General features: G+C 51.6%; 2 protein-coding genes and 1 non-coding gene across 6 annotated transcripts in view; 2 read left to right on the plus strand and 1 right to left on the minus strand.

Annotated features, from left to right (window-relative positions):
- Positions 1–2,453: 2,453 nt before the first annotated feature.
- The window catches only part of TEF (TEF transcription factor, PAR bZIP family member), a 32,218-nt gene continuing 7,823 nt past the window's right edge, over positions 2,454–26,848 (plus strand). Inside the window, exons 1-2 of one of the 4 annotated variants that reach the window (XM_009234403.4) lie at positions 2,454–2,630; positions 22,105–22,422. In XM_009234403.4, the coding sequence (XP_009232678.1) occupies positions 2,564–2,630; positions 22,105–22,422 (385 nt within the window). In that variant the 5' untranslated portion in view covers positions 2,454–2,563. 4 annotated transcript variants of the gene reach the window in all.
- LOC100939619 (uncharacterized) lies at positions 4,866–5,439 on the plus strand. Its single transcript, XM_009234431.3, is given in 2 exon segments — positions 4,866–5,081; positions 5,083–5,439. Coding segments are annotated over 2 exon segments (546 nt in total). The 5' UTR covers positions 4,866–4,892.
- LOC112130675 (U6 spliceosomal RNA) lies at positions 11,928–12,034 on the minus strand. Its single transcript, XR_002912908.1, has one exon. It is a non-coding gene; the product is annotated as a U6 spliceosomal RNA (small nuclear RNA).

Genomic DNA, 26,848 nt, shown 5'->3' on the forward strand with positions numbered 1-26,848 from the left:
GAGAACTCACAGGAATGAATCTCCAAGAGAAAAACATCTTGCAGGAGGTGGGTATGTTTGAGAAACACAGGGTGCTTCCTACTCCTTTTGAGATCATACCGATGGACACCTGCCCACTCCACCTTTATGATAAGCGGTCTTGCACTCAAGAGAATTCTTGGGCCAAGGAACGGTGAATGCGGCAGCCCAGCCTGAGTCCGCCCCTGCCTGCAAATCACAGGTCAGCTGGGGGCCTGCACACCAGGCCCACTCTCACCCTTACCCTCACCCCCAGGGTCGCAGAGCAAAGGGCACTGGCCAGGGCTCTGGCTGGCAACAGAGCAGTAAGGGGGTCTCTCCTTTGTAAGTTACAAAACACTCTGCTGGTCAAAACATACAACTCTGCAAAATTAAATGTTGTGTGTGTGTGTGTCATAAATATATACACATATATGCTTACTTTTGCAAAAAGAAACATTGGGGAATGGAAAAGAGGGACAGGGATAGAAAGGACATTTCTAAAGTATACTTACTTGAGGCTGGGCACAGTGCCTCAGGTCTGTAATCCCACCACTTTGGGAGGCTGAGGAGGGCGGATCACCTGAGGTCAGGAGTTTGAGACCAGCCTGGCCAACAATGCAAAACCCTGCCTCTACTAATAATACAAAAATCAGCTGGGCGTAATGGTGTGTGCCTGTAATTCCAGCTACTCGGGAGGCTGAGGCAGGAGGCTGGTAGGCAGAGGTTGCAGTGAGCTGAGATCCCACTACTGTACTGCAGCCCGGGCAACAGAATGAAACTGTGTCTTTAAATAAACAAATAAATAAATAAACAAACCTTATCGGAGGTTTTGAGCTTTGAGCCACGTACTGTTTTTTGTATTCAAAAGTTAAAATTAATTTTTAATTAATTTGGGAAAGAGCATGATTTGGGGAGGGTTATAGGGAGGGAATGAGGGTAATTAGAGGATAAGCTGGGGTCACTGAGAAACGAAGAAGCCAGAAGGGGCTCCTGGAGTATTTTTGATTCTGCACAAAATGGAATTTTGGAAAACAACAAAGGACTGCTTAGAAACCAGCTACAGGCCAGGGGCAGTGTTCACACCCGTAATCCCAGGACTTTGGGGAGGCCAAGACCGGAGGATGGCTTGAACACAGGACTTGAGACCAGCCTGGGCAACAGTGTCTTTATAAAAAAAAAAAAAAAAAAGTCCGGTGTGGTGTCATGCACCTATGGTCCCAGCTACTTGCAAGGATGAGGCAGTGAGCCGTGATCCCACCACTGCACTTCAGCCTGAGCAACAAAGACCCTGTTTCAAAAAAAAAAAAAAAACCAGCTACCATGCAGAAAACCAAATGTTTATTGCAGCCCACCTGGAGCTTCAGAGCCATAGAACTAGAGCTGAATGGCACCTTAGAGGTCACTGCATTCGGTGGTTCAGGAACTGAGACCTAGAGTTGCTGCCAAGCTTGCTCGAGCTTCCACAGCAATGTATGGCAGAATCGAGAACCTGGCATCCCCTGGCAAGTCTGGCTTTGATGTGATGTTGGTCTGAGGTAGACGGTGACATCCAGAACCTTGGCTTCACCCACACATTCAAGTAACCCAAGGACCACAGGGGCCAGCATCCTGGTGGGAGGGTATGAGAGGGAACTACAGCAAATAGCCAATTGGCACTTTAAGTCCCCGCAATGACTGGGAAGCAGGGATTCCTCATCCAGGACAAGCCTGAAGCAGGCTGGCAGAGCTGCCCCCCTTTCAGTGGTGCCCGGTCTCCTGGCACCTGCCCCTTTTCCCCTCTCCCCTGAAGACCAAAGAAACTGAGGCGGTAGGTTTTATCACTTCCTTTTGGGGAACAGGCTTCAGGCTGTGCAGATGGTATAAAGCTCCAATTATGCATGCCATATGTACACTGGCGTGCCTTGTAGGGTAAGTGTGCATGGCATAAACACAGCATCAAAACATGCCACAAGCCCTTGAGGCTCACAAGCGCACAGGTGAAGGCATGATGCCCACCCACGTCCCTGCATCTGCCAACACAGAGTGTCTTGTGCTGGGCTGCCTGAGGTGCTGTCCTTGCCTGTCATCCTCCTTTTCTCTTGGAGCCTCAGGTCCCAGCCTGGGATGGTTTCCACTGCGTGCCTGGGCCTCCAGGGCACCTCCATGCCGATGCATGCTTGCTGTGGGCGTGGAGCTTACCGTTCTCACCTGGCAGCTCCAGTTATGGCTACCAGCCTGGGGGAGAACTTCCCTTTCCAAAGTTAGATAACAGGCTGGGCTCTCTGTCAGAGGATTGGCGCAACAGCTCCACGTGCTGCAGCTGGCGCAGGGCCAGGCCCGCCCTGCCAAGCAGCGGCAAGGGAAGGCCTGGCTGCAGCCGGAGCTGGCAGGTGGCCGAGCCGGGGGTGGACGAGCGGGCTGGGACTGGTGCTGGCCATTGGCTGCCTCAAGGCTCCCACCCCGCCTGCCTCCCTAGCCTGCGGCTTTGGCCGGCCCCTGCCTCTCCAGCTGCCTCTGAACTCCCTGGAGCAAGCACCTCCTGCTGGGCTGTGTGAGCTGCGACTGGTTCTCAGTGGCCCCTGCCATGGACATGCCTGAGGTCCTCAAGTCCCTGCTGGAGCACTCTCTGCCTTGGCCAGAGAAGAGAACAGGTAGGAGCACAGGTGACCTGCACTGACTGGCTGCCCAGGTACTCGAGGGGGCGAGGGGGCAGCCACAGGCACAGTGGCAGGACAGGCATCTCCAAGCCAGGGAGGGTCTCAGCAGTGGCGTGCCCTTGGTCTCAGGGTGCAGAGTGCGGAGAGGGGTTCGAGGAGGCATGTGTCACACTGGCTCTGGGACTAGAGTCTCCTAGGCCTGCTGGATTTGGGGAAGCCATGGCCAGTGTGTGGCCACTGACAGGTGCTGTGCTCATGTGGGACCAGGACAGGACAGGGGGCCCTATTGAAAGAATCTGGCTGGATGCTGACTGCTTTTGAAGCTCCCTCCCCCTGTACGCTGGGGGTGGCAGAGGAGCGGCAGGGACTGTGGATTTGGGCAGCAGGAGCCTGGGTCTGAAGCAGAGGCTTTCCTTGGTGCGCCTGCTGCAGCTCCCGCTTGCCGGAGGGCTGAACTCATGGATGGGATGGAAGCTGTTATGTAACAGGACCACAAGGCTCGAAGCCCTGCGTTCCTAGGATACCACAGGCAAAACAAGCGCGAGGGAGGAGAGAGGAGAGCGTGGACCGAGGGGCAGACCTGGTGGCCAGCACCAGGTGTCTCCCAAGTCCTGCCTGGGAACCCCGTGGCCAGATTAGTTTGGGGAAGAATACTGATAAATCTCTCTCCAGATCTCTTCTGTTCCCAGAAGTCAGGGGTCACCCCCAGGTCCCCAGGGCTCCAACTCCTCCTTGCCTTTAGAGGGGCCCAGCTGGCCTTTGCTGCCTGACTCTGACTTGGGCACCTGGGGTGTCCTCTCAGGGGACCTTTCTCAGGCCTCCCTCTCATCCTGCTGTGCCAGCACCTACTACCTAACATCACCAGGTGGTCCTGGTTGTCCCTGCAGGACTTCCTTCCACAGGACGCTCTCAGCCCACTCCCAAACCAGAGCCAGGAGATAGATCCCACAGCCCCCGGCCTCCCTTCACCCCTCTGGAACCGGGTGTGGGTTTGCTTGTGCTAAACCAGGAAAGGAGGGTCAGCAGGTTCTGTTCCTAGGGAGACATCGCCCGAAGGGGGAAGGAGGTGCTGGGAGCTTAGGGCAGGGGCTCCGGAGCTCTCACATGCAACTCTGGGCTCAGGCCCCTCCGACCACACCCCATGCTGTCAAATGGTGGGACAGTCCAGGCCACCCTCTGAGATGAGTGTCACAGAAGGCGCTCCTGTGGCCTCCTAGCACTGGGGACACCAGTTGCTCACCACGAGAAGCCCACCTCCTCAGCGAAGCCCTCTGCAACTCAGCCCGAGGGATCTGCCCCCATTTAGAGTCCACACCCACAAACAAGCCACAGCTGACTTTTTTGGCATCTCTGCGTGGCCTGTGTGGGTGGGCAGAGCTGAACACATTTCCAAAAGCTAAGGTAGAGGGTCCCCTCCTTGGTCCAGGAACCCAGGAAGGGTGGTGCAGCCCCTCCTGGCTCCCCTGAGGTGTCCCAGGATGCCCCCCAGCACACACATGAAGGGTGAGGCTGCCAGCGGGGCAGGGAGGACTCTCAGGGGCGACTCGGGGCACTGCTCCTCAGATGAGGATAACAAGGCCTTTGAAGTGTGGCAGCAGCTGCCGGTCTCTGGCTCCCAGCTGGTCTGCAGAGCCCTGCAATAGCCGAAAAGTCCTCCTCCCTCACTGTGGATGAGCGTCCCCCTCCCTCACTGTGGATGAGCGAGTCAGGGCCTGGCACATAGGGGACCGCCCAAGGTTTCAGGCAGAGTTTTGCTGATCACTGGCAAGCTGTGGCCGAGAATTAGTCCAGCATGGCTGGGCAGGTCCAAGGGGTGTGGGCCAGTCTTGGGTCACCTCCTGTCACTTCATGTGGCATCTCACTGAGAGTGAGAAGCATGAGGTCCCACAGGACCGACAGATGCCTGCAGCCAACTGCTAGATAAAATGAGGGGAAGAGGGTTGAAGAGGCACAGGAGTCACAATGACCGCAGCACATTACTGCCCCCTAATCTGCAATCAGTTTCCCAAAGCTGCCCGAATCTCCAGACCAGTTATAAACAGAAATGTCTACCTGAAAAGCAACAGACCTTGTTGAAAAGAGAGTATATCCACCACACAGAATGATTACAGAATTACTTGCCATCAGGGACCATGTACTTAAGTAGTTGTTGAAGTGGCTTCTCTTCCATGTGCCACTGCTCTGACTTTGGATGTGAATGGGAGAAAGACAACAGAGGCCAGGTACTCCAGAAAACAGGGATGCCCTCAGGCCCGCATGCCCTTGCTTTGGTGGACTTCCTGCTGCTCCTGTCCAGTGGAAGGGGGCAGTTATCTCTTTGGAGGACTGTTTACAAACTCCCCATTTTCTCTTCTTTCTCCTGCCCAATGGCTGTGCTTCAGTACACATTTAGGTCACGTGCAGAGCGTATCTCACCTCCAGCGGGAGGGAAGTGTACAGGAAAGCCGTGCAGAGTGTGAGAAACTCCAGGTGTGCTCTCCCCATGCTCTCCGCTCCGTGCAGCCTCTCACTCCACTTTCTTTTACTTTCTCTTTCTTTTTTTTTTGAGACAGTCTTGCTCTATCGCCAGGCTGGAGTGCAGTGGCGCGATCTCAGCTCACTGCAACCTCTGCCTCCAGGGTTCAAGCAATTCTGCCTCAGCTGCCCGAGTAGCTGGGACTACAGGCGCCCGCCACCACGCCAGGCTAATTTTTGTATTTTTAGTAGAGACGGGGTTTCACCATGTTGGCCAGGATAGTCTTTACCTCTTGACCTCGTGATCCGCCCGCCTCGGCCTCCCAAAGTGCTGGGATTACAGGTGTAAGCCACTGCGCCTGGCATTTTTTTTTTTTTTTTGAGACAAGTGTCTCATTCTGTTGCCCAGGCTGGAGTGCAGTGGTGCAATGTCAGCTCACTGCAACCTCCACCTCCCGTGTTCAAGCAATTCTCCTGCCTCAGTCTCCTGAGTAGCTAGGATTACAGGCACCTGCCACCATGCCCGGCTGATTTTCGTATTTTTAGTAGAGACAGGTTTCACCATGTTGGCCAGGCTGGTCTCGAACTTCTGACCTCCAGTGATCCAGCTGCCTCAGCCTCCCAAAGTGCTGGGATTACAGGCGTGAGCCACTGCACCCGGCCTCATTCCGTTTTCTAGTTCAATGACGCCCCTTGAAACCCAGACTTGGGGTCCCTCTCCCTCATGCTGCCCCTGGGCCTCCCAGCCCAGCCCGTGTAGACCTTGCCTCTTTCCTGTCCCTGGATAAACAGACTTTCTCCACCAGAGCTGACCAGCTCCCAGACTCCCTTGGCTTCCAGCGACAATGGCTGCTTGGTGGCCTTAGCTCTAGGCCATGAGTTCAAACAATTTCCCTTTTGGCAGAGAAATCCATTTCCAGCAAAAGGGTGGGTCTGTAGCCAAGCCCTGACTCAGTTTCCCTTCTATGTCCCTGGGCCCTAAATCCTGAAAACCACTCTTCCTGTCTTCACTCCCACCGTTTCCCAAGGATCCTTTTCCAAGAGTTGATTCTGTTCCAGACTGCTCACTCCAGCTCTCACATCTTTCTCTTCCAGCTTCCGGAAAGACACTGTGTCTCTAAATCATATGATTAGCATTTTATACCCTATCCTTCCCTCTCCCATGGGGCCTTGGCCATGCTTAGAGACACCTCCTCCCATTTTCTTGCTATCTCCGGTCACTCAGGCCTCCGTTTCAGGGAGTTGTGAAGCCGGAACATACACCTCAAAGGCTGAACAAGGCCTTTGCTTTGGGCTAGGCAGGCGGCATCCCCACGTAGGGGCACTCCTGATCTAGAATCCTTTCTAGGCAAGGCAGTGTGGCCCTGGGAAGAGAGCAGGGGCTTATGATCAGAGTCAGGACACGAATCCTAATTCTACAACCCACTGGTTGGGACTTGCCCCCCTCTCTCTCCATCTCCAGACTTTAAAAAGCGGAAAATAATATCTGTGCCATGAGCTTGTTGCCAAGATTAAGTGAGTTATCCCATGTGAAAGTGTCTGCAAACCATGAGATGCAGTGCTGGTTTTTCTGTGAAAGGCAAACAGCAGCATGGCCTGGCGTCGTGCGTCTTCCACCTACATCCCATTTGCAACCTGACCCTCATTCCCTTCTTTCCACCTTCCTTTGAAGAACTGGATGTTACAAGTTGGTGTGTACACACACACACACGGCTGTCTCCTTGGAAACACATGCTGAGGCTCCTAGAGGCATGGTGCCATCTGCCCTGCACCCAATGGGACAGCCCCATTTCATAACAGGCAGGATCTCAGCAGGACTTGCTAGGGCAGAGGCAGGGTTGCAGGAGGGGGCCTTGGTGTCATCCTCTTGGTGGATTGAGGGAAATGAGCGGAGAGGGTGGACTCGGTGCAGCCTGGGCTCTCCTGAGCTTGGCCTGAGTAAAGGGCCCTGCGTTTGCCTCCATGCACAGCCTGGGAACCACAGCAAAACTGAGAAATCGAGGAGTTTGCTTTCAGGGATGAGGATGGGGAGAGGGCCTTCCACGTGCTGGATATGCTAGCTCATTTAATCCTTACTGCCTCTTTCTAAATGGTATATTTCCCCTGTTATTCTGGTGAGAAGATGAACTCAGAGGCACTGGCTGCCCTCAGGGCCAGTCTCTTCTTCCTTCCCACCCTAGGCGCCCAGAGCCTTCTTCTCTAACTGCCTCCCACCCCACCCCTTCAGAGAAATGTGAGAAACTCATTCTTACCAAGCAGGCATTGACAGCATGTCGAGGAGTGATCCTTCCAGATGGCTAGGCTGCTGCAGGACGGGCTCCTGACTTGACAGCCACTGTCTCCTGAGCGTGTGCCAGGACTGTATTGTGTGCTGCTATGTCACTATCTGTGCAATGGCTCTGCAAGGAAGGTATGATCATCCACTCTACGAATAAGGACATCGACACTCAGAGAGAGGAAAGGCCACACAGTTGTTGAAGGATTCAAACCCAGTTCCTCCTGACACCAGGCTCGTGTCTACCCATAGGGTGGGTACCCATGGTTCCATGGGTACCATGTCTCAGGCGGTAGCTCTTTGTCACCCAGCCACTCATCACGTGCTTCCAGAGCATTTGCTATGCTTGGGGAGCCCGGGGTGAATGAAATCAACTCTACTCTTGCTCCCCTGGTGTTTGGATTCTAGAGGGGTGACACAATCTGCTGTGTTTAGGCAGGAGGCGGTGGTGGTCAGGACCAGCCTCTCCCAGGGAGAGGCATTTGAACTGAGGCCTGGAGGCCTGGAGGGTGAGGAAGAGCCAGCTATCCGAGGAACTTTCAGGCTGTGGGAAGAGCACCTGCAAAGGCTCTTCCTGGGACAGGAAAGAAAACGGGTCTGAGGAATAAAAGGCCACCATGGCTGCAAAAAGAAAGCAAGGGGGAGAGAGGTACGAGGTGAGGCTGGAGAGACCCGAAGGGCGAGCACCTGCAGAGCCTTGACAGTCATAAAGAGGAGTGACGCTCTCATCTCCCTGTCTGTAAGGACCCCCCACACTCACTATTCTTGGGGAAGTGGCTGGTCGGGAGAAATGAGGTATCCCCAGAACAACCCAAGCAGGAAATACAGTAGAGTTAACTTTGACCAAGCACATGCTATAGGCCAGGTGGGGTCCTAGCACTGTGCCTGAATGGACTCCTTTACTTCGGACACCGAGGTACAGAGAGGTTCAACAACTTGTCCAAGGTCACCAAGAAATACAGTTAACCCTTCAATACCATGGGGATTAGGAATGCTGCCCCGCCATGCAGTAGAAAATCCACATGTAATTTCTGACTCCCCAAAAGCTTAACCACTAATAGCTTATTGTTGATGGGATGCCTTATAGATAACATCAACAGTCGATGAACATATATTTTGTATGCTATATGTATTATATACTGTATTTTTCTTTCTTTTTTAGACAGAGTCTCACTCTGTCGCCCAGGCTGGAGTGCAGTGGCATGATCTAGGCTCACTGCAACCTCCACCTCCCAGGTTCAAGCGATTCTCCTGCCTCAACCTCCGGAGTAGCTGGAATTACAGGCGCCCACCACCACGCCCGGATAATTTTTATGTTTTCAGTAGAGACGGGGTTTCATCATCTTGGCCAGTCTGGTCTTGAACTCCTGACCTCGTGATCCACCTGCCTTGGCCTCCCAAAGTGCTGGGATTACAGTCGTGAGTCACCACGCCCGGCCTGTTTTTTTTTTTTTTTTTTTTTTTTTTTTTGGAGAAGGAGTTTCCTTCACCCAGGCTGGAGTGCAATGGTGTGGCCTCGGCTCACTGCAACCTCTGCCTCCAGGGTTCAAGCAATTCTCCTGTCTCAGTCTCCTGAGTAGCTGAGACTCCAGGCGCATGCCACCACACCCGGCTAATTTTTGTATTTTTAGTAAAGATAGGGTTTCACTATGTTGTCCAGGCTGGTCTGGAACTCCAGACCTTGTCATCTGCCTGCCTCAGCCTCCCAAAGAGCTGGGATTGCAGGCATGAGCCACCGCGCCCAGCCTAGATACTGTATTCTTACAACAAAGTAAGCTAGAGAAAAGAAAATGTTATTAAGAAAATCATGGCTGGGCGCAGTGGCTCACGCCTGTAATCCCAGCACTTTGGGAGGCTGAAGTGGGAGGAGTGCTTGAGCCCAGGAGTTTGAGACCAGCCTGAGCAACATAGTGAGACCCTGTCTCCACAAAAAGAATTAAAAATTAGCTAGGCAAGCCAGGCGTGGTGGCTCACGCCTGTAATCCCAGCACTTTGGGAGGCTGAGGCGGGTGGATCACGAGGTCAGATCGAGACCATCCTAGCTAACATGGTGAAACCCCGTCTCTACTGAAAATACAAAAAAAATTAGCCGAGCGTGGTGGCAGGCACCTGTAGTCCCAGCTACTCGGGAGGCTGAGGCAGGAGAATGGCGTGAACCCGGGAGGCAGAGCTTGCAGTGAGCCAAGATCGTGCCACTGCACTCCAGCCTGGGCAACTGAGCAAGACTCCGTCTCAAAGAAAAAAAAGCAAAAAAAAATTAGCCAGGCAAGGTAGTGCACACCTGAAATCCGAGATGCTCTGGAGGCTGGGGCAGGAGGATTGCTTGAGACCAGCAGTTCAAGGCTGCAGTGACCTATGACAGCACCACTGCACTCCAGCCTGGGGGACAGAGCAAAACTGTCTCAAAAAAAAAAAAAAAAAAAAGAAAAGAAAATCATAACAGAATCTTAACTAAGTTGAAGTGGATCATTGTAAAGGTCTTCAGCCTTGTCTCCATATTGAGTAAGCTGAGGAAGAGGAGGAGGTGGAGGAAGAAGAGGGGTTGATCTTGTTGTTTCAGGGGTAGCAGAAGTTGGAGGGGAGGCAGGAGAGGCAGGCAAACTTAGTGTAACTTTTGTTGAAAAAAATCCACATGTAAGTAGACTCATGCAGTCCAAACCCCTATTGTTCAAGGGCCGACTAAAGTGGAAGCAGGAGTCAGCCCCAAGGGGTCTGGCTCCAGAGCGCCACCTCTGTCCCCCCCAGCACGGCTTTGACTGCAGAAACCGTGGCTATCCGGTAGTGGCTTCTGAGACATCACACAGGGCAGAGGTGAGGGCTTCTCTCTGGAAAGGGCACTCTTGGGGGAGCTCTTCATTTGCAGACCAAGCCCTGGTAGCAGACAGAATGCAAGACTAACAGGAAACTAGCACTTTTGAGTACTGATGAGGAGGGCAAGAATCAGTAAAAAGCCTCCACCCACCACTTCTCCCCTGGAACACAGAGACCAAGGAGGGTACAAACCACAGAACCCAGGCACAGGTATGTGGGCTAAAAAGCAGAGCTGCTGGCAAGGCTTGTGTGGGCAGACTTGCCCAAGGATGGCTCATGTTTGCTGTTCCAGGTTCAATTGTGAATCAAACACGATGCCTGTTATTCGATGTTATTAATGCTCCAAATGCATATCCTTTAGTTCTGAAAGGTTTGGTTAACTGTCCTACTAGCACCAAAAACAAAGCAAGCCAACAAATATTTACTGATGGGGTGGAGATTTTTTCAAAAAAGAGAAAAAAGTATATTTTTACTGAGTTATTACCCTGAACAAAGCATCGTGCCCTCCTGCATTTGATTTGCGCAAAAGACACAGATAACCGGGCTTTCTTAGAGCTCAGTAGAAGCAGCCTTATCAACCTCCTGCTCTCACACGTCCCAGGCCCATGTCCCATTTTCAGTAAGCCAGAAAACAGAGTGGGACTGTTCTACTAGGCACCGAATATATGGCCAAAGAGATCATTATAGGGTATCTGGCCAAAGGCTCCTGTGTTGGAGTTTTAGCTCCTCTAAACTTCAAGTTTAAGTAAAAATAATCCAAATTGGCAAAATGGCTTAATGAAAATCACTTGTTCCGCATATGCTCAACTGAATGAAGTTTTTGTTCTGTTTTTGTTTTTTGTTGTTGTTGTTGAGATGGAGTCTTGCTCTGTGGCCCAGGCTAAAGTGCAGTGGCGCAACCTCGGCTCACTGCAACTTCCGCCTCCCGGGTTCAAGTGATTCTCCTGTCTCAGCCTCCAGAGTAGCTGGGATTACAGGTGCCTGCCACCATGCCCGGCTAATTTTCACAGAGATGGGGTTTTGCCACGTTGGCCAGGCTGGCCTTAAGTGAGCCACCCGCCTCGGCCTCCCAAAGTGCTGGGATTACAGGCTTGAGCCATCATGCCAGGCCTGAACAAAGTTTTTAACTTGGGCTAGTTAGCAGGTTTCTGGAACAGTCATGACTAGAATGTACGGCCAGTCGTCCAGCTTTGGAAAATGGACATTTCACATCCAATCTTGTCTGTAGCTTAGACTCTAAACCCACCCTCAGGCCCACAGCCTTGTCCTCACACCCAGAATAATTCTACTCCTGACCCAACACAGCTTGAACGGAAGGGGAAGGGTGGGTACCCACCCACTCCACACTGTACACCACGTCAGGCAGGCACTTGGCATTGCACATCATAGGTCATCCTCACAACCATCCTGTGAGGCGGGCGTATCCCTTTCCAAGGGGAAAATAACTGAGGCTTAGACAGGAGAAGTCGCTTGCCCATGGCCACATGGCTGGGTCAGCAACTGAGGAAGGCCTCCCCACAAAGTCACTGCTGCCCCAGGACCCATGCTTCCCTAAAGAAACCAGTGTGGTTTTGTTTCTTGTTTTTTGGAGACAGGGTCTCTCTCTGTCACCCAGGCTGGAGAGCAGTGTGGCACAATCACAGCTCACTGCAGCCTTGATCTCCTGGGCTCAAGCAATCATCCCACCTCAGCCTCCTGAGTAGCTGGGGCTACAGGCGCACCACCACACTCAGCTATTTTTTTTTTTCTTTGAAAAAACAGAACGCTTCACGAATTTGCATGTCATCCTTGCACAGGGGACATGCGAATCTTCTCTGTACCGTTCCAATTTTAGTATTTGTGCTGCTGAGGCGAGCACATCAGGCTAATTGTTTACTGTTTGTAGAGATGAGGTCTCACTATGTTGCCCAGGCTGGGCCGCTGTTCCACACCATACCTTTATTTTTCTCTCTCTCTTTTTTCCCCCTGAAAAGCCTCTCTAATCTCTCAGCCTTTAAAGTCTTAATCGTGTAATAACATGTTCTTCTTATGTGGTTTATTTCTTTGTCGGGCTCACAAACTATGGAAATTAGCTAACTACTTCTCCCAACATTTATTCCTCCACTAAGACGGGGCAAGGTCACACCATTATTCCCACTTTAGTGATAGGAGACAGAGGTAGAGAGAGGCTGCTGTGGTGGAGACTGAAGAGGAGAACATAACGGCTCCCACCTCCAGGATGGCACTGTTTAATGCTGTAAACTGATGTAGCTAACCTCTCACGGCTGGCAATTAAGCACGATAGAGAACGTGTTTGCAATGCTCCTGCAGTATTTGTGACACATCATTTATCCTCTGGTTATCCAGGGGAAAAAACTCTCTCTGGGGAGTGTCAGTACATGAACACCAAGTTCTGGAGGCTTAACCTGCTGGTCTCACTTCTCACCAGCGTCACTTGCCTGTTGGGGTAGCTGCTCCAGGCTGGGAGATGAGTGGAGTAGGCATTATTCATTTTGGATAACTACAGCTAAAAAAAGAAAATCTAAATCTTTACTTCCTCTTACTACCTCCCATCTTTCTCATAAACACGTGTTAGAATCTTCCACTGTTATCATTAATCATCCTCTAATACTTTGAGAATGGGTTTTTCTTCCCAGCAATAATGTCGTATTAGCTATGAGACTATATAGATATGATTCTAAGCCATCAAGTCTCCTCATGGCCAAACCAGCAGGTTTTTTAAAAAGCTTCCTATATTTTTTTTTTTTTTTTTTTTTTGAGACAGAGTCTCATTCTGTCCCCCAGGCTGGAGTACAGTGGCACAATCTTGGCTCACTGCAACCTCCGCCTCCCATGTTCAAGCGATTCTCCTGCCTCAGCCTCCCGAGTAGCTGGGATTACAGGCACCCGCCACCACGCCCAGCTGATTTTTGCTTCTTTTTTTTTTTTTTTTGAGACGGAGTCTCGCTCCGTCGCCCAGGCTGGAGTGCAGTGGCCTGATCTCGGCTCACTGCAAGCTCCGCCTCCCGGGTTCACGCCATTCTCCTGCTTCAACCTCCCGAGTAGCTGGGACTACAGGTGCCCACCACCACGCCCAGCTAATTTTTTGTATTTTTTAGTAGAGACGGGGTTTCACTGTGTCAGCCAGGATGGTCTCGATCTCCTGATCTTGTGATCCTCCCGCCTCGGTCTCCCAAAGTGCTGGGATTACAGGCGTGAGCCACTGTGCCTGTCTATATTCTTAATAGAGACAGGGTTTCACCACATTGGCCAGGCTGGTCTTGAACTCCTGACCTCAGGTGATCCGCCTGCCTCGGCCTCCCAAAGTGTTGGGATTACATGGGTGAGCCACCACGCCCGGCCCCTGTATAGGTTTAATCAGTTTCCTTGGAATGTCCTTTGTCTAGGTTAGCTTCCCCTAAAGATGTTGAAGTTTCGTCACACACAGAATTCTCACTAACAATTCTACAACACAACAAATTTTCTGTACACGATTAACTATTTTCACTAAGAGAGTGACACAGGCACCCCAGTAACCTCTGGGATAATGGATATGCCAACCGGTGTTAGTAAAATTATGAAAACTACATTTGTTGAAGGTTTGCAACTGTGTGCCTATGCAAATTGGCTCACAGAAACCCCGTAAGGCAGGCCAGGCGTGGTGGCTCACGCCTGTAATCCCAGCACTTTGGGAGACCTAGGCGGGTGGATCACCTGAGGTCAGGAGTTCGTAGACCAGCCTGGCCAATGTGGTGAAACCCCGTCTCTACTAAAAATACAAAAAATTAGGCGGGCACGGTGGCTGGCGCCTGTAGTTCCAGCTACTCCAGAGGCTGAGGCAGGAGAATGGCGGGAACCCGGGAGGCAGCCCTTGCAGTGAACCGAGATCCCACCATTTGCACTCCAGCCTGGGCGACAGAGTGAGACTCCGTCTCGGAAAAAGGAAAAAAAAAAAATTAGCCATACATGGTGGTGCACACCTGTAATCCCAGCTACTCAGGAGGCTGAGGCAAGAGAATCGCTTGAACTCAGGAGGCAGAGGTTGCAGTGAGCCAAGATTCCGCCATTGCACTCCAGCCTGGGCAACAAGGGAGAAACTGCGTCTCAAAAAAAACAAAAACAAAACAAAACAAAAAACAAAACACCATAAGGTAGAGCCTACCCTAACTCCATTTGGCATAAAAGGAAAAGAAGCCGGGCGCGGTCGCTCACCCCTGGAATCCCAGCACTTTGGGATGCCAAGGCGGGTGGATCACCTGAAGTCAGGAGTTCGAGACCAGCCTGACCAACATGGAGAAACCCCGTCTCTACCAAAAATACAAAATTAACCCCGTCTCTACTAAAAATACAAAATTAGCCGGGTGTAGTGACGCATGCCTGTAATCCCAACTATTCAGGAGGCTGAGGCAGGAGAATCGCTTGAACCTGGGAGGTGGAGGTTGCAGTGAGCCGAGATCACGCCATCGCACTCCAGCCTGGGCAACAACAGCAAAACTCCGTCTCAAAAAAAAAAAAAAAAAAAAAAGAAAGAAAGAAAAGAAAAGAAAAAGAAAAAGAAAAGGAGGCCTGAAAAGGTAAAGCAATCGAGGGATCAGATTCAGAAAATGACTGAGGTTCAATTAGAGTGGCAGTGAGAGCTTGAATTTTGGAATCAGACCCATCATCTTGTCTCTACCACCACCCAAAGTCCTTCAAATCTCTTGCTTTCCAGGCCTGGTCAGCTACCCAACTTCTTTTTCCTCCTCACCCCCCCGCAAAATTATTTTTATTTATTTATTTTTTTGAGATAGAGTCTCCCTCTGTCGCCCAGGCTTGACTGCAGTGGCGCGATCTCGGCTCCCTGCAACCCCCACCTCCCAGGTTCAAACGATTCTCGTGCCTCAGCTTCCCCAGTAGCTGGAATTATAGGCGCCAGCCACCATGCCCGTCTAATTATTTCTGTACTTACAGTAGTGTCGGAGCTTCGCCCTGTTGGCCAGGCTGGTCTCGAACTCCTGACCTCAGGAGATCCGCCATCTCGGCCTCCCAAAGTGCCGGGATTACAGGCGTGAGTCACCAAGCCCAGCCCCAGCAAAATTCTGATTGCATCAGCTTGATAACTTTTAGCTGGCTGTGGGTGTTTGGATCATGCATCTACCCCTGAACCAAGGACTATCACTATACCACCCCCCCCCAACCCCTCCTGCTAGAAGGGCTGGGCCACTGTAGGGATGCTGGATAAACAAGCCAAGCTCTCCGCCTTCCGGGAGTTAAGCGGGGAGTCTAATGTTGCCTGGGTTTGCAGCGGAGTCTGATCTGTACTATAGAGAGGTACAAAGTTCTGAGCGCTGTTCAGGAGCAGCTTTACATTTGTGTACCGCTCCACATATTACATTTTTACAGATTTCTGCGGAACTCCCAGGGAGGCTTTATATTTTAAGAGACGAGGTGGTTCTCCCACAAAATGTGGCATCCGTACCTGGTGTCAAGGAGGTTTTTGTTTTCTAGGTAAAAGAAGGGAGAGTCCTAGAAAGGAAAAGAATTTCACATCTGTTTGGGACTGTAGAGATTCTCTAGCCCAACCTCTTAATTTTATGGCCGAGGAAACAAGCTCCAGTGAAGCAACCGGACTTTCCCAAGGTCATAAGCTAGTAAGTGGGAGGGCGGAAACATGTACTCGGGCCCTGGCTCAGGACAGAGCCTCAGGAATGCTCCCTCCACGCTAGTGTTTATCTGGATGCGTGGGCAACCCGACACCTCGCTCTAGGGCGGCCAAGCCTGCTCAGGCCATCTCTACGACTCGGCAGGTCGCGGTCCCCGGCCCTGCCCTCAGGCGACCTTTGGGTCGCGTGGGAGCAGAAGTGCGGGCTAGGCTCTCCGTCCCTGTCCCGCGACCCTGGGCACAGTCCCCAGAACAAAAAGACCCATACCTCCCTTCCCCTCCCGCCCCGCCGCAGCCCCGCACGTGCGGCGCCTCGTGCACCGCCCCGGGCCCCGCCCCCGCCCTCCATTGGCTGTTCCCGCGCCTTCCTCCTCTGCCCCCTCCCCCCGCGACCAGACTCGGCTGCGGCTCCACGTGACCCGTGGGGGGCGGCCACGCCGCGCGAGCAGGAGCTCGGATAGGTCCCCTTGGCCGGCCGGGCCGCTCCGAGCTCCGCCCCTCTTCGGTGGCGCGTCGGGAAGAGGGAGAGGCTGCGGTGGTTGGGGAGGGCAGGGGTTATGAAGAGGGCGGTGAAGGGGGAACACTGGTAGGAGGGAAGGGACCGCGCCGAGGAAGGCCCACGACAAAGACTCCAGCAGGCGCCAATCAGGGGACACAGGGGCGGCGGGGCGGGGCCTCCGCGAGGGTCCTCACCTGGCCCCGCACGTGTCTATCTTATCCCGGCTGCCCGACCAGTCAGGGCCCGAGGATCTGCGCCTGCCTCTCTCGCAGGCTGGACCAATCCAGAGCCACGATCCGGGGAAGCTAGCCTGGCCTCATGAATAATTAATGTGCCAGAGCCGGTCCGCAGGCGGGGTAGCGATGGAGGGAGGCGGGGGCGCCGTTGGGCGCCTGCGCAGTAGCTGCCCGTGTCGGCAGCTGCAGCGGGTCGCACGGCTCCGGCCCATCTCGGGGGGCGGGCGGGGGAGGCTAGGCGCGCGAGCCGAGTCCGGGGCACGATGTCCGACGCGGGCGGCGGAAAGAAGCCGCCTGTGGACCCGCAGGCAGGACCCGGTCCGGGGCCGGGGCGCGCAGCTGGGGAAAGGGGCCTGTCGGGGTCCTTCCCCCTGGTCCTGAAGAAGCTGATGGAGAACCCCCCGCGCGAGGCGCGCCTCGGTGAGGGCGGGGGGGTGGTCCGCGCGGGGCTGGGGGCGGGACTTATGCAGGGGCGGGGCCTCGTGGGGGCGGGGCCGGGGAGGCTGCAGGTTGGGGAGCAGTGGTCCCGCGGAGGGGGATGGGGCCGGGATGACCAGGAGCCTGGAGGACGAGGCCGGGGGGCTGGGGACAGAGGGTCAGGGGCGAGCTGAGACGCGGGTCTGGCGGGAGTGGGTGGAGGGGGGGTTTTGAGGAGGCGGAAGGGGATCGGGAGCAGTCACTTAAATGACGCTCCAGGGCCCCTCCACCGGGGCCACCTGCATCGGAGTCACTCGGGATGCCTGTTTAAAATGCCGGTTCCTGCGCCCCACCCAATCTGCAGTCACCGGGACAGGGGTCTTGCATTTTAAGGAGCACCCCACCGCACCCCCATTATTTTCCAAGTACACCAAAGTTTAGGAAGCGCAGGTGTAGGGTAGCGTACCGTCATCGTACATGGCCTTACCCCTCCCGGGGGGACCTGGCTTCCTCCCTGGGTGTGAGTAGCCCCAGCTACTAGGTCCACGCGGGAGCGTTTCTGTTGAGGGGCTTCTGCTGAGCGGGTAGGGGGGTGGGGTGTGGGCGAGGAGTGCGGGGCGCCTTGGGAGGGGAGTTTTGGGCCAAGCAGGGAGACGATGAGGGTCAGATGAGTCCACTGAGGCCCTTCGCCTGGTTGGTTGGGGCTGACCCAGACTGTGGGGCCACGGCGGCAGGACTGAGCTTCATCTTTTTGCCTAGGCCACGAACGTCCCTGAGGCGTATGTGGAAAGCAGGTCTGGCCTTGTTTTTCGCCATGGGAGATGGGGTGCAGGGAGCAGCAGGAGGGCCGCCTTTGGTGGGGTTGTGGGTGCACTGAGGTATACTTTGAGTGTGAGACCTTTGCATTTCCAAGAGCCATCAGTAATTCAGGGTTTGGGAATGGGATAGGCCTTCGAGAGTTGTCTGGCCTGGGGAATGGATTTTCCTTTTTAAAATGCCATTTCTCTTCCTTTCCTGGGTGTGTTCTGAGGCTCCCATCCCTGTGGCTGTCACTGTTGAGTTATAAATAGCTTCAGTACATCAGGTGAGGCCAGCCTCTCTCCTCCTGCTTTGGGACCTCATGTGCACAAACCCTTTTGTTTGTTTTTGAGACGATGCTTTGTTCCAAATCTGGGACTGAGACAAGCTGCAGGGACAGGTGTACACATCTGACAGTTTCTTGTTTGAAATCACCAGGTAATAACCATCCATAACAAGAATTCTACCCAATATTCATAGAGTGCTCACAAAGCCGCTGACATCATCTTATTTCATTAACAGTCCTAGAGGGTATTCTCCCCACTTCCCAGATGAGGAAAATTGAGGCTCAGGGAGGTGAGGGTGCTTCCTCAAGGTCACACAGCTAGACCTGTGACTCTCAGTTTGGTGCTCTTTCTGCTGTATCACGCTGGCCCCCCCTGTTGCATGACCTGAGTGATGGATTAGTCCTTTATCTCTTAAAATTTAAAATTCCACCTTACAAAAACACTGATTTAAAGTATCCTTCATTGCTTAGGCCAGGCAAAACCTGGAACTTATTGTTGCCTGTCTTTCACTATGGCTGCTTTTCTATCTCCTGCCTTCTCCTGCCTCCTTTGATGCCAAATGACCCCACCCGACATCGGTCACAGTCATTTCTGAACAGAGTGAGGAGTCCAGATCTCAGGGGAGGAGAGCAGGAAGGCCATCTGGCCCACCCAGCCCACCAAGGCTTGACTTTCTTACTTCCCAGTTGGTTTTAAACCAAAGCCTGGTATAGAAAGCAGTTGCAGGAATTCAGATTAATTTGTATTAGAAAGCCATGACCAAGTTGTTTGTCAAAACCTCCACCTTCTTAACTCACTGGGTGTGTTCATTTTTATTGGACCAACAAGCTGCTATTTGGTCTGGGAGTCCATGCGTGACTGGTTTATTTCCAACTTAATCATATTTGATTTCTCCTTTTCACTTATAAATCTGGAGTTCAAAATTGTCTCCCTCAATTTTGAAAACCCATCATGAGCTTGTCATGATTTTATCTCCCACTTCCCTGATTAGCCTCCCTGTCACTTTGATTTTCTCCCAACCTTGTCACATTGCTCTCTTGTCTTTTTTTAATTGCCCTCTCTTGGATATCCACATGTGTAACTTTGTGACTGAGACAACTGGGTAGAGCCAGTCCCCACTAATTGATTAGTTTTGCTTTGGATAGGAGCAGTCTTTCTTCTTCAGCTCCACCTCTCTCCTTCCTCCCAGAAAACCTGCCTTCATTCAGTCTTTTCTGCTTATTCAGGGATAAAGGTCTCTTGAAATGGTTGCTCTGAAAAGGGTCCTGAAAAGACAGCTCCAGGCCCTTTCTAATAAACCTAACCTGAATCTGTTTGCAAATCCAATATTCTACAGTTAGTATATATATTTTCCCATAGTCCACCGTCTGCCTACCGCTTGTTGGGCCCTTGAGATCTAGAAATAAATCAGTTCATACTTTCAATGAGCCCACAGTAACAATGATGCCTACAGTGTGCCAGGAACACTGTAAAGACACTTTTTTTTTCTTTCGAGATGGACTTTCGTTCTTATTGTCCAGGCTGGAGTGTAGTGGTACAGTCTTGTCTCATTACAAACCTCCGCCTCCAAGGTTCAAGCAGTTCTCCTGCCTCAGCCTCCCAAGTAGCTGGGATTACAGGCATGTACCACTATTCCTGGCTGATTTTTTGTATTTTTAGTAGAGACGGGGTTTCACCATGTTGGTCAGACTGGTCTCAAACTCCTGACCTCAGGTGATTCGCCAGCCTCGGACTCCCAAAGTGCTAGGATTACAGGCGTGAGCCACTGTGCATGGCTGTAAAGACACTTTCAAATGTTATCTCTGGCCAGGCGCTGTGGCTCACGCCTGTAATCCCAGCACTTTGGGAGGCCAAGGTGGGTGGATCACCTGAGATCGGAAGTTCGAGACCAGCCTGACCAACATGGAGAAACCCCGTCTCTACTAAAACAAAATTAGCCGGGCATGGTAGCGCATGCCTGTAATCTCAGCTACTTGGGAGGCTGAGGCAGGAGAATTGCTTGAACACAGGAGGCCAAGGTTGTGGTGAGCTGAGACTGCGCCATTGCACTCCAGCCTGGGCAACGAGAGCGAAACTCCTTCTCAGAAAAAAAAAAAAAAAAAGTTATTTCTAATCTTCACCAAAGAAACAGTTTTATCCTTATGTACAGTGGAGGATACCAAGGCTCAGAGAGGTTAAGTAACATGGCTAAGGTCACACATCAAACAGCAAGTGGCAAAAATGGGACTCCTCCCTGGGCTGGGTTGCTGTGGAGAAGCATAACTGGAGGGAACAGGACAGGGGAACACAAAAGTTCTTGGCCTGAAGATCTCAGCCCTTTCTAAGCTAAGGTATCAGGAAAGGTCAGAGACTCCATTTCCCTCCTTGTAGTCTCTCTCCTGCAGATGCTGATCCTACAGCCTATTCTGTTTTTGTTTTTGTTTTTTTCTGACGGAGTTTCGCTCTTTGTGGCCCAGACTTGGGGTACAATGGCATGATCTTGGCTCACTGCAACCTCTGCCTGTCAGGCTCAAGTGATTCTCCTGTCTCAGCCTCCCGAGTAGCTGGGATTACAGGCGCCCGCCACCACGCCCAACTAATTTTTGTATTTTTAGTAGAGACAGGGTTTCACCATGTTGGCCAGGCTGGTCTCAAACTCCTGACCTCAGGTGATCCGCCCGCCTCAGCCTCCCAAAGTGCTGGGATTACAGGCGTGAGCCACCGCCCCCAGCACCTGGCTAATTTTTGTATTTTTAGAAGAGATGGGGTTTCACCACGTTGGCCCGGCTGGTCTCAAACTCCTGACCTCAGGGGATCCACTCGCCTGGGCCTCCCAAAGTACTGGGATTGCAATCCTGACCCACCGCAGCTGACCAGTGCTACAGGCTATTCTGAATTAACCCTGTGGCTGGGTGCAGTGGCTCACGCCTGTAATCCTATCACTTTGGGAGGCCGAGGCAGGTGGATCACCTGAGGTCAGAAGTTCGAGACCAGCCTGGCCAACATGGTGAAACCCCCGTCTCTACTAAATACCAAAAAAATTAATCAGGCATGGTGCCACATGTCTATAATTTCATCTACTTGGGAGGCTGAGGCAGGAGAATCGCTTGAACCAGGGAGGTGGAGGTTGCAGTGAGCCTAGATTGTGCCATTGCACTCCAGCCTGGGCAACAGAGTGAAACTCCATCTCAAAAAAAAAATAAAACAGGCTGAGCGTGGTGGCTCATGCCTGTAATCCCAGTACTTTGGGAGGCTGAGGCAGGTGGATCACCTGAGGTCAAGAGTTTGAGACCAGCCTGGCCAACATGTTGAAACTCCATCTCTACTAAAAATACAAAAAATTAGCTGGTCGTGGTGGCAGGCTCCTGTAATCCCAGCTTACTGGGGAGGCTGAGACAGGAGAATTGCTTGAACCCAGGAAGCAGAGGTTGCAGTGAGCCAAGATTGCGCCATTGTAAACCAGCCTAAGCAACAAGAGTGAAACCGTCTCAAATAAATAAATAAAATAAAATAAAACAGGCCAGGCACAGTGGCTCATGCCTGTAATCCCAGCACTTTGGCGGGTGGATCATCTGAGCTCAGGAGTTCGAGACCAGCCTGGCCAACATGGTAAAACCCCATCTCTACTAAAAATACAAAAAATAGCTGGGCATGGTGGCGCGTGCGTGTAATCCCAGCTACTCAGGAGTCTGAGGCACGAGAATCGCTTGAACCCAGGAGGTGGAGGTTGCAGCGAGCCGAAATTGGGTCACTGCACTCCAGCCTGGGCGACGAGCAAAATACTGTCTCAAAATAATAAAAAATTAAATTAAATATTGAGTTAACCCTATGACTGCTTAAGGTCTCAGAGCATGTGGTGAGCCTTCTGGGAAGGCCAGGCATGGATGAGGATAGGATGCCATGTCTAAAGGAAAACAGCCGGGCCCGGTTCAAGTGCGAGATTGAACTGGAGAATAGAGTGGGTTCTTGAAATGCATGGGTGGGAATCGGGGCTCTGAGAAAGATGGGCCAGGCCTGTGAGGCTCACTGCCCACTTCCTGGGATCGAGTTACTCTCCTGTGTGGTATTTCATCACAGATTTTGTTTCTGCAGATAAGGAAAAGGGGAAGGAAAAGCTGGAGGAGGACGAGGCTGCAGCCGCCAGCACCATGGCTGTCTCAGCCTCCCTCATGCCACCCATCTGGGACAAGACCATCCCATATGATGGTGAATCTTTCCACCTGGAGTACATGGACCTGGACGAGTTCCTGCTGGAGAATGGCATCCCCGCCAGCCCCACCCACCTGGCCCACAACCTGCTGCTGCCTGTAGCAGAGCTAGAAGGGAAGGAGTCTGCCAGCTCTTCCACAGCATCCCCACCATCCTCCTCCACTGCCATCTTTCAGCCCTCCGAAACCGTGTCCAGCACAGGTTGGTGAAAGGCCATCGAGCAGGGCCACCTGTCCCATCCAGGGAAGTCCATTTCCCACCGAGGGCTGCTTGTGTCCATGTACCCAGTGAGTCCCTTCTCTGAGGGGAGGTCCTGGTGGGGTTGCAGTGTGGAGAAACTCTTCACTCCCCACCCTTCCACACAGTTCCCCGAGGCTGGAGATAAAAATAGTGGTCATGTCACTAGCAGTTGGAACCTTTCTGTTGGTTGCTGTGCTGCAAACAGTCAGGACGGACCTTCCAGGCCAAAGTATTACAGGATAGAAATCCCATTCTGCATTTCCTCAATGCTGCTTTTTTTTTTTTTTTTTTTTTTTTTTTGATAAGGGGTCTCGCTCTGTTGCCCAGGCTGGAGTGCAGTAGAGCAATCTCGGCTCACTGCCACCTCCACCTCCTGGGTTCAAGCACTTCTCTGCCTCAGCCTCCTGAGTAGCTGGCATTACAGGCACCAGCCACCACGACTGGCTAATTTTTGTATTTTTTAGTAGAGACAGGGTTTCCCCATGTTGGCCAGGCTGGTCTCGAACTCCTAATTTCTGGTGATCCGCCCGCCTCAGCCTCCCAAAGTGCCGGGATTACAGGCGTAAGCTACCACGCACAGCCTTAATTTTTGTATTTTTAGTAGAGACGGGGTTTTGCCATATTTGTCAGGCTGGTCTTGGCTCACTGCAACCTCCATCTCCCGGATTGAAGCGATTTTTATTTTTAGTAGAGATGGGGTTTTGCCATATTTGTCAGGTTGGTCTTGAACTCCTGACCTCAGGTGATCGACCCACCTTGGCCTCCCAAAGTGGGAAATGCTTTCTTTGTGCCAGGGCATAAGCAGTATTCAAGTGCTACCTCCATTACCTACTGGCCTGGGCAACAGAGTGAGACGCCATCTCAAAAAAAAAAAAAAAGCATTCCCACCAACTGGCCAGGACAAACATCATCTTCAGAGTCTGTCCTTACTCCTCCTCCTTTTACATTTTATCTCTGGGGGTTTGTTTTCATGCCCCTTGGACACGAACCTACCAAAGGAGACATGGCTCCTGTTTCAGGGGTTCTACAAAGCTTTCTGCAGGCTCCGAGGCATACAGGCTGATAGCTCCTGCCAGTCGGTATGTCACCCCAGGAATCCACACCCAATAAGTTCTCATACTCTATTTTTTTTTTTCTTTTTATTATGGAATTTTTTTCAAACAAAATACAAAAGTAAGAGACGACTATAATGAACCTCTATGTAGCCATCACCCAGCTTCAACAATTCTCAACTCAGAAGCAGTTATTTTCAATCAAATTATAAATATTTCAATATGTATCTAAAATATAAGGGTTCTTTTAAAAAGACATAACGAAAATACTAGTTTTACATCTAAAGTTGACAATAAATCCATCAACATTCAGATTTCCAAAGTTGTCTCATAAACGGTATTTTACAGGCCGGGCGCAGTGGCTCATGTCTGTAATCCCAGCACTTTGGGAGGCCGAGGTGGGCGGATCACGAGGTCAGGAGATCGAGACCATCCTGGTTAACACGGTGAAACCCCATCTCTACTAAAAAGTACAAAAAATTAGCCGGGCATGGTGGCGGGTGCCTATAGTGCCAACTACTCAGCAGGCTGAGGCAGGAGAATGGCATGAACCCAGGAGGCAGAGCTTGCAGTGAGCCGAGATTGCACCACTGCACTCCAGCCTGGGCGACAGAGCAAGACTCCGTCTCAAAAAAAAAAAAAAAAAGAAAAAAAAAAGATCGAGACCATCCTGGCCAACATGGTGAAACCTCTGCTCTACTAAAAATACAAAAATTAGCTGGGTGTGGTGGTGCGTGTCTGTAATACCAGCTACTCGGGAGGCTGAGGCAAGAAAATCGCTTGAACCCAGGAGGCGGAGGTTGCAGTGAGCCGAGATGGCGCCACTGCACTCCAGCCTGGTGACAGAACGAGACTGCATCTCAAAATAAATAAATAAAAGTTTTTTGTTTTTTTTTTTTTTAGAGTCAGGGTATCACTATGTTGCCCTGGCTGGTTTCAAATTCATGGTCTCAAACAGTCCTCCCACCTGGGCCTCCCAAAGTGTTGGTTGAGATTACAGGCATGAGCCACTACCCCCAGCCGCTTTGTTAAGTTTCATTGCTGAATAGTAGTCAATTGTACTAACATACCACAGCTTATCCATTTAACCGTTGAAGGACATTCTGATTTTGGTTATGAATAATGCTGCCACGAACATTCATGTGCATGTCTTTTTTTTTTCTTTGAGACGGAGTCTTGCTTTTGTCGCCCAGGCTGGAGTGCAGTGGCGGGGTCTCAGCTCACTGCAACCTCCGCCTCCTGGGTTTAAGCGATTCTCCTGCCTCAGCCTCCCAGTTAGCTGGTATTACAGGCATGTGCCACCACTCCTGGCTTATTTTTGTAGAGATGGGGTTTCGCTGTGTTGGCCAGGTTGGTCTCAAACTCCTGACCTCAGGTGATCCACCTGCCTCGCCTCCCAAAGTTCTGGGATTACAAGTGTGAGCCACTGTGCCTGGCCCATCTGCATGTCTTTTGGTAAATATATATATGCGTTTCTTTTGGGCATTTGCTTAGGAAGAGAATGGCTAGGTCATTGGACATGAATATGTTCAGCTTGTGTAGACCCTGCCAAATAGTGTACAAAGTTATATCCATTTGTACTCCCACCAGCAGGGCATTGGAGTTCCAATGTCAGCCTTTGATTTTTAATTTTGACATCTTTTGTAATGGTGGACCTATGAGAGAATTATATTTCAGGCAAGTTACCAACAGATCTATTCCCTTTCCCTCTTCTTCCAGCAAAGTCATTTTAAGGTCTCATTGTCATCTTTTTTTTTTTTTTTTTTTTTTTGAGATGGAGTCTCGCTCTGTCGCCCAGACTGGAATGCAGTGGTGCGATCTCGGCTCACTGCAACCTCTGCCTCCCAGGTTCAAGTGATTCTCCTGCCTCAGCCTCTTGAGTAGCTGGGAATACAGGCGCCCACCACCACACCTGGCTAATTTTTGTATTTTCAGTAGAGACAGGGTTTCACCATGTTGGCCAGGCTGGTCTCGAACTCCTCACCTCAGGTGATCCACCTGCCTCGGAAAGTGCTGGGATTACAGGCGTGAGCCACTGCGCTCAGCCCTCATTGTCATTTTCTAGAATTTGTTCATAGAGGTATCCACTGGGAAATGAGAATTCCTCAAAATCTTGTCCCCAGGCCTCTTTGCAAAATTTCCCCTTTTGTTTCCTGCGGCTTTCTCTTATCCTGTCCCTGAAACTTAACCACATCTTGCCACTTGGTTGTTGCTGAAGGGCACCCAGGCATGGTGTCACTTTGAACAACATTCTCATGTGGTAGGTACCTGAGCTGCTTGTCCTGCAGGTACTAGGTTTGGCATGCCCCAAACTGCCTACAGTTACCATGTGGGTCCCTGGTCATTCACTCCTCTGACACTTATATGTCTCTGTAATTAACCCCTGTCTAATAGGATACAATGAATTTATGTGCATAATCCGATTAAAGCCTAAGTCTGATCATGCCACATCTCTGCCCGGAGCCCTCCAGGTTTTCTATCTCAGGATAAAAGTCGGAATCAGCAGCACCATTGACATTTAGACTAGATGATTTTTTGTTGGGGTTGGAGGAGTGACTGACCTATGCATTGCAGGATCTTCTTTTCTTTTTTTTTTTTTAAGACAGTCTTTTTCTGTCACCCAGGCTGGAGTGCGGTGGTATGATCTCAGCTCACTGCAACCTCCGCCTCCCTGGTTCAAGTGAGTCTCCTGCCTCAGCCCCCTGAGTAGCTGGGACTACAGGCGCCTGCTACCACGCCTGGCTAATTTTTCTGTTTTTAGTAGAGATGGGGCTTCACCATGTTGGCCAAGCTGGTCTAGAACTCCTGACCTCAAGTGATCCACCCGTCTTGGCCTCCCAGAGTGCTAGGATTACAGGCGTGAGCCACCACACCTGGCCCACATTGTAGGCTCTTTAGCAACATCCCTGGCTTTTGCCCACTAGATGCCAGCGGCACTCTCTTCAGTCCTGACATGGCCAAATGTACCCAGAAGGCAAAATTACCTCCTGTTGAGAACTACTGCTTTATTAGAGTTAAAGGCTCAACATTTTTTGTTCCAGACCAATCCTTTTACTCTCCTTTCTCATTCTTCCCCTCTGGTCACATTGGCCTTCTTGCTGTTCTTTGAACTCACCAGGCCAAGCACCTACCTCAGGGCCTTTGCACTTAATGTTTACTCTGAAATGTTCTCTGAGATATCCACGTGGCATCTTTTTTTTTTTTTTTGAGACGGAGTCTCGCTCTTGTTGCCCAGGCTGGAGTGCAGTGGCGCGATTTTGGCTCACTGCAACCTCCGCCTCCCTGGTTCCAGCAATTCTCCTGTCTCAGCCTCCTGAGTAGCTGAGATTACAGGC

This window comes from Pongo abelii, chromosome 23, assembly GCF_028885655.2.
Source record: "Pongo abelii isolate AG06213 chromosome 23, NHGRI_mPonAbe1-v2.0_pri, whole genome shotgun sequence".
In the NCBI taxonomy this organism is placed as follows: domain Eukaryota; kingdom Metazoa; phylum Chordata; class Mammalia; order Primates; family Hominidae; genus Pongo; species Pongo abelii.